Source organism: Sinocyclocheilus anshuiensis, unplaced genomic scaffold (assembly GCF_001515605.1).
Source record: "Sinocyclocheilus anshuiensis isolate Anshui unplaced genomic scaffold, SAMN03320099.WGS_v1.1 scaffold2218, whole genome shotgun sequence".
Lineage (NCBI taxonomy): Eukaryota > Metazoa > Chordata > Actinopteri > Cypriniformes > Cyprinidae > Sinocyclocheilus > Sinocyclocheilus anshuiensis.
The window spans coordinates 83,584-90,193 of NW_015558568.1; the positions used below are offsets into that span (position 1 = coordinate 83,584).

The following is a 6,610-nucleotide window of genomic DNA, read 5'->3' on the forward strand; positions in this document are numbered from 1 at the left end:
TTTTTAGGGTACTCAAATCTAATTAAAGGTTAATGTTTTTCATGAAAACGTAATGAGTCGGCCCAACGCCTCACTGCACAGGAGGCAAATGCTCTGATTTGTCAAGGTCAATTAATGAAGCCAGCTTTAAAGGATGAAAAAAAAAAAACCTCACACGCCCTCGGGGGTTCTGAATCCTAACAGAAACCACATTAAATGACATGAATTCATGACCACCAATTAAGATCATTTAGAGGAAGTTGTCATACACAACTGTGATGTTGCTGTTACCTTCATTCCATGCTGTTTATTTTTCATTTTAAACATGTATGGTGTGCAATTGCTAATGGATCAATGACAAATGTGGACGATGAGATTATTAAAAGGAGGAAATTGCTTTAAAAATCTAGTTTAAAATTCAAGAACTTAGTCATGTTGGTTTCATTCATTTTTGAAAAAGCTCATGCCATTAAAAAAAAAAAAAGGTTAAAAATGTTCAGTGGTGTAACTATCAAGTAAAATAATTACTAAAATACTTTCTTGGCACTGTGAAAGCATTTGAGAGAATGTATTACATTTTTTCCAAACATGTTTTAATTATTTTTTATATTGAATAATTTTTTTGAGTCATGAATGAAGTTAAAAAGAGTTACTTAATTTTACCCGTATAAAACATACACTGTAAATAAAAGGTTTTTCAAAGTTGTAAATAAACAAATATTATTGGAGTACATTTGACAAGAAATGCTACTGTATTTCAGTCTTTCTACTTCAAATTTTCACGTTTAGTTCAGTGCTCATTAGCGTTTTCTTTGTAATTAATTGTGAAATGTACTAGCAATTACTTGGTGAAAATTGTTTCTATCGCACTTTTTTCAGTGTAACTTTTCTTAAGGTTGTGAGGGTCTAAAGGAATCCTTTCTTTTGTCACATGACGCCAAAATGGCTTCCTTTTAATTAGACTTTTTTTCTTTTTTACAATCTCCAGATAGGCTAGTTACACCACCTAGACCTTTTTTCGTGTCAAACACACACACACACACACACACACGCACACACACACACAAATTAAAAATCACAATTTACCCTAATATATTGCATATGCATGACGATCACATGGTTTCTTAGGGTTGCTTTAGTGCGCTTGGACTCTCTCTTTAAGAGCAGCACCCCTGCACCTTTAAGGCTGCAGAGGAGAGAGTGAGAGTGAGTGAGAGAGAGAGAGAGAGAGAGAGAGAGAGAGAGAGAGAGAGAGAGAGAGAGAGAGAGAGAGAGAGAATGAGAGGGGGGTGTTGTGTTGTGTGATGCTCTGGTGCTGATGCTGAGCTCTGGAGTGATCAGTGCAGCAGGGGAAGATGCGCGTGCTTGCTGACTGCTGGACGGTGCGAGGTGGTGAAGAGGGATGTTGCTCTGAGTACAGCTAACAGCCATCATCTCTATCCATTCCCGCGCTGGAGTTTCAGAGCTTTTTCTTTTTCGTTTCTTTTTCGTTCTTTTTCTTTCTTTTCTGTCAAAGTTTCCGCTATGATTTCGACTCATTCATAATTCAGTGGATTTACTTTCCCGCGGCTTCTCCCTCGTACGCGGCTACACCTGTGCGCGGTGCCCTCAGTAAGCGTGCGCTCTGACTCAGCATCGCACCTGCCCGACGCTCACCGTCTCGAGCCACAGCTGGATCTCAGCTCGGAGACAATCAGTCCGGGAGCGCACGCTTCATATGCATCCCTTCCGCTGGAACTACTAAGTACAAGATATTCATATTCCTGCGCAACGGCTTTTTTTTTTTTTTTGGAGGAAAAGCGTGCAGTGGGCAAAGAAAAATCTTAGTTTGGAGATTGAAAGGAGCGGGGCATGTGGATATTGGCCATCATCTTTTTCCAGTGCATTTTGAATGGTGAGTAGCGTTTTATTTTATTATTATTATTGTTATGCAGGCAGTAGCTTCATGGAAACAGTGCAATGCATTAGGAATGCATTTAAGCATGCTTGAAAAATAATGCATTCTGGTCCATTTGAATTTGTCTCGTTATTTCACAGCACCTTTAGTGCATTCTTTTAAAAGATTTACTAATATAATTTGAATGCATATATTATACATTCAATGCATGCAATTTCCCCCCACTAGTTTAAAATATTGCAAATTAATTTGAGCAAGTAATTCAGAAGGAACCAGTACAGTAATAGACTACTTAATAAGCATTCAAATCGGCTGTTTTATGATTAGTTACTTTATTACATTTCACTGCTCATAATCCAAAAAACATGCATGCATTAATATGCATCAAGAATGTAAAAAATATGAATCTTGACATCCTTGTTGGACCAAATGTGATGTGATTTGATGAGACAAATTTGTTTCTTTTATTTATTTTATTATGACCTTGGACATATTTATATATTAAGCATTAGAATAACAAATTGATCTGCTGAGATACTTTTTAAAACTGCACAAAATTTTTGAAAATTAAAGTGATAAAGCAGTTTTATTAATTAAATAAGGGCACCAAAACCCTGGAAATTAGCTAAAAAAAAAAAAAGAAGAAAGGAATTATAATTTGTTGTATTGTGGCATAGTGACACAGCCACCATGTTTCACGAAGAAGCACTGAAGCATTAAATAAAAAAATAACTCTGTCACTCAATTGGCACTTTACTGAATGCTTTCACTGTGACCTTTTCACAAAACATTTATTCAAACATTTTTCCCTCCGTGTGGGTGTCCGAATCATATTGACCTCTAAAAAAATTATACGCAAATGCTTGACAGGAGGCGAGTGTGTTGTTGGCTTTAAAATGGAGAGACAGCGAGTGGTGCTGGTTGCTGGGCTAAATCAGGATGGGTGTGTTTGTGGTGGAATAGAGAGAGTGAGAGGGGGGTATCAAGAAGAAAATGGGGCCATTTAGATGGTTTTAACAGAGCAACACTGTATGACGTTAATATCAGACCCAGGTCACTCCAACGAAGACTGACCGCCGATGGCAGATGTGTTTTGATAGGATGCACAAAAAATAGGGGGACACGGCGATGCTTTAGCACAAAGGGTGTTGGAGAGCAGCACAAGGAGCTCGGTGATGGTCTTCCGAATTATCTTTTCCCAAGCTTTGTCAGTTTTCCACAGGGCTCAGATGAAGGCAGAAATGGACACAGTAGTTTAACCTCAATTAATGGTGTATCGATGAAACTGATTATCATTTCAGAGGGATTTGGTTTTTGGCTGATTGAGTGGTGCATGTTTAGTCAACTGTGTTCAAGTGAGCATTTCTAAAAAGTGTTTCTCTTTGAATCAATGTGGTCCCATTTGTGCCGCTGTGTTCTAGCAGTGTGTATGTGGGTCTCTGAGGCTCCATTGATCAGTGTTCTGTTGCAGTGCCGCTGCTGTCAGTGCAGTGTGCCCCTCTCTCTCTCTCTCTCTGGCCAGTGTAGCATGTTTCTTGCGGGTGTGTGGGGGAGAGAGAGAGAAAAAGAAGCCATACAAAATGAGCCTTTCATGATTTGGTTAAGCACACAGCCCAGTTCTTCGCTGGTCTCTATGGAAACCCTTGAAATGTATGTTGGCGCAGTGGCCTTGGAGCTTCCTGTACAGGTGACCCCGGAAGTGTTTCCGTAATGGCTAGCTGTGGAAAACGTGGCGTGCTTGTTTACAAAGCCATTTGGGATGTTTATCTGGAAGGGACGGATAAATTAATTCCCTGATTTCTTCAATATCCCTTTTGAGATTTCATATTTTTCCTTTTTGTGTTTTCCTTTTAAGTTTTCAGTGCAGTTTCAGCTTGTAGATGCACAGTTAATAGAATAACTTTGTGTCATTTAGTCCCAATAATAATTTTTAGTAGGTTTTTTTATATAAGTCTGTGTAGTTTTTGTTAAATTTTTAATTTTATTTTTAATACTGTTTCAGCTTGTAGATGCACAATTAATACAGTTATTTTGTATTATTTAGTCCTAATAACAAACATTTGCACAATTTTTAATAGCTCGTCTCCCGGGTACAGTGTTATTTTAGTATCAGTGAGATACTATTAGAGTTTTTAATTAATTTTTTTATTTTTATATTTTACTTTATCACTTTAATTTTAGTTAAAGTTTTAGTCATTTTGCCATGTGTTTTTGTCATTTTAGTAGTTTGTTGTTTTAGTACATGTCTGTGTAGTTTTTAGTCATTTTTATTTTAGTTTTAGTGCAGCTTCAGCTTGTAGATGCACAATTAATTAGTATAATTTAGTCCTAATAACATTCACACTGTTTTTCAAATCTCATCTCCTGTTATTTTAGTATCATTTTTGATACTATTATAGTTTTTATTAATATTTTGAATTTTGAGTTTTTATTTTTATATTTTCCATTTTCATTTTCATTTTAGTTAAAGTTTTAGTCATTTTGTTGTGCGTTTTTGTCATTTTTAGTAGTTTTTTTTTTTTCATACATATCTTGTAGTTTTTTATTAATTTTTATTTTAGTCTTAGTGCCATTTTAGTTTGTAGATGCACAATTAATACAATTATTTTGTATTATTTAATTCTAATAACAAACATTTGCACCGTTTTTCTAAGCTCAGCTCCCTGGTATTTTATTGAGATACTATTATAGTTTATATTAATATTTTGAAATCGTTTTTATTTTTCCATTTTCCATTTTTTATGTTGAAGTTTTAGTCATTTTGTTGTGTTTTTAGAAGTTTTTTTATACTTATGTATATAGTTTTTATACATTTTTATTTTAGCTATTTTAGTACATCAAGTTAAACTGCATTAAAATGTCAAATGTTGCAACTAATGTTGCTGCAACTGAAACAAAAAGTTTATTTTATGTCAGTTAACATTTATTTTATTTCACATAACAATGGTTTTTTTTTTTATGGTTTCAGTTTTAGTTAACTATAATAACCCTGCCCTGATACTGAACAATGAATATTTTTGCATGTAAAATCATGCTGAGTTGTTTTCAATGGCTCTTGTGTTGGTGAAGAGCACTCGAGACCGTGTGCATATTAACACACAAATGTAATTGGAAGAACAGAAACGTCCTCGCACAGACGTAGCGGAAAGTAGGTTCGATGTTGTTTTTGTAAACTGATGCTAGGGGCCAACTCTGACATACACTCAAATGGACACGGGTAAACAACACGGCGTAGAGCAAAGTGCCCAATCAGCTGTCGCTTTCCATGAGATGCCTTCTAAGAGAGCTTTTAGCTGAGTCCAGATCAAACAGACAAAAGTATGTGGGCATATCCATTTGTTTTGCTCAACAGTACACCTGGGTTTGAAGACCGCGTTCTGCACTTTGATGTGCTGGAGAGAAATCAAGGCCATGTTTGCAGTCCTGAAAGCAAAGCAAACTGGATATTGTTCTGCAAATCATTTGAGATGTTTTAAAATCAACTTTGATACAGAACACTGTAGATTCATTGTGTTTGTTTTTTTTAAAGCTCCTAAAATGTACATTGAATGTTAGTTCAATTCTATTCTATTCTATTCTATCCTATTCTATTCTATTCTGTTCTACACACACACACACTCACACAGCGCCACTCAACCCAGTAGCTCTTTCTCCAGCATATCAGTAATTCCAGGAGTCGTTTGTCATAATGGCATTTTGATGATCTGCTTGTACTAACTGTTTAGTGAGCAGTAAGGCTGATCAGTGTTCATATTTTCCATCAGCACAGCTTATTGTCAATCAGCAGGAAATATGCCTGACAGACGGCCCTGTGCTGGTGGCCATAATGTGTATTTATTTCCTGCTTTGATGACTTGGCAGAAAAAGCATGTTCGTATTTTCCACTGATGAGGACTTTCAGGCTTTTTATTTTTCCAGCACAAACCTCTGTGTTTCTGCATCCACTGTGACCAGCTTAAATGGGACAGGGAGTTTTTCCCTTTGAGTGCAGCAATGGTGCTTTTGGCCTGTTGTTGTGAAAGAAATGCGTGCTAGAGATTGTTTTTGGGGAGTCTTGATCAGAGAATAGATGGGTTGGAACTGATGGATCTATGTGCTTGGATCAGATGGATTTTGAGGTCTTGCATGTGATGTTTACACCTGTCCTCATATTGTAATTTATTACTTTATTAGAAGTCATTTCAGTAGGAAAGAATGTGATAACATGCATATTAAAGAGGGACATATAGTTTTAGATTGATTTCAGATCTAAAGATCTAATATCTAATATATATATATATATATATATTATTTGTTCAGATATTAAATAATATAGATATATACAGTGGGTACGGAAAGTATTCAGACCCCCTTAAATTTTTCATTCTTTGTTATATTGCAGCCATTTGCTAAAATTGAATACTCTCCGTACCCACTGTATGTATATATTTACTGAAATATATACTATTTGTAATATACATATACACACATATATTTGTTCAGATATTAAATAAAATAGATATATAATGTATGTACATATTTACTGAGATATATAATATATGAAACACACACACACACACACACACACACACACACACACACAATAAAGAAACACACAAACAATGACAAACAAGTGCAAATACAGACAAAATACATTATAAAACGAGATCAGTACAAATCTATCTACCTATCTATCCATCCATCCATCCATCCATCCATCCATCTATCTATCTATCTATCTATCTATCCGTCAAT

General features: G+C 35.6%; 1 protein-coding gene across 1 annotated transcript in view; it reads left to right on the forward strand.

Annotated features, from left to right (window-relative positions):
* The first annotated feature begins 1,306 nt into the window (after window positions 1-1,306).
* LOC107679528 (Down syndrome cell adhesion molecule homolog) overlaps window positions 1,307-6,610 on the forward strand; it is a 90,360-nt gene continuing 85,056 nt past the window's right edge. Inside the window, exon 1 of the mRNA XM_016475107.1 lies at window positions 1,307-1,873. Within this exon, the coding sequence (XP_016330593.1) occupies window positions 1,831-1,873 (43 nt within the window). The 5' untranslated portion in view covers window positions 1,307-1,830. The remainder of the gene's footprint in view (window positions 1,874-6,610) is intronic.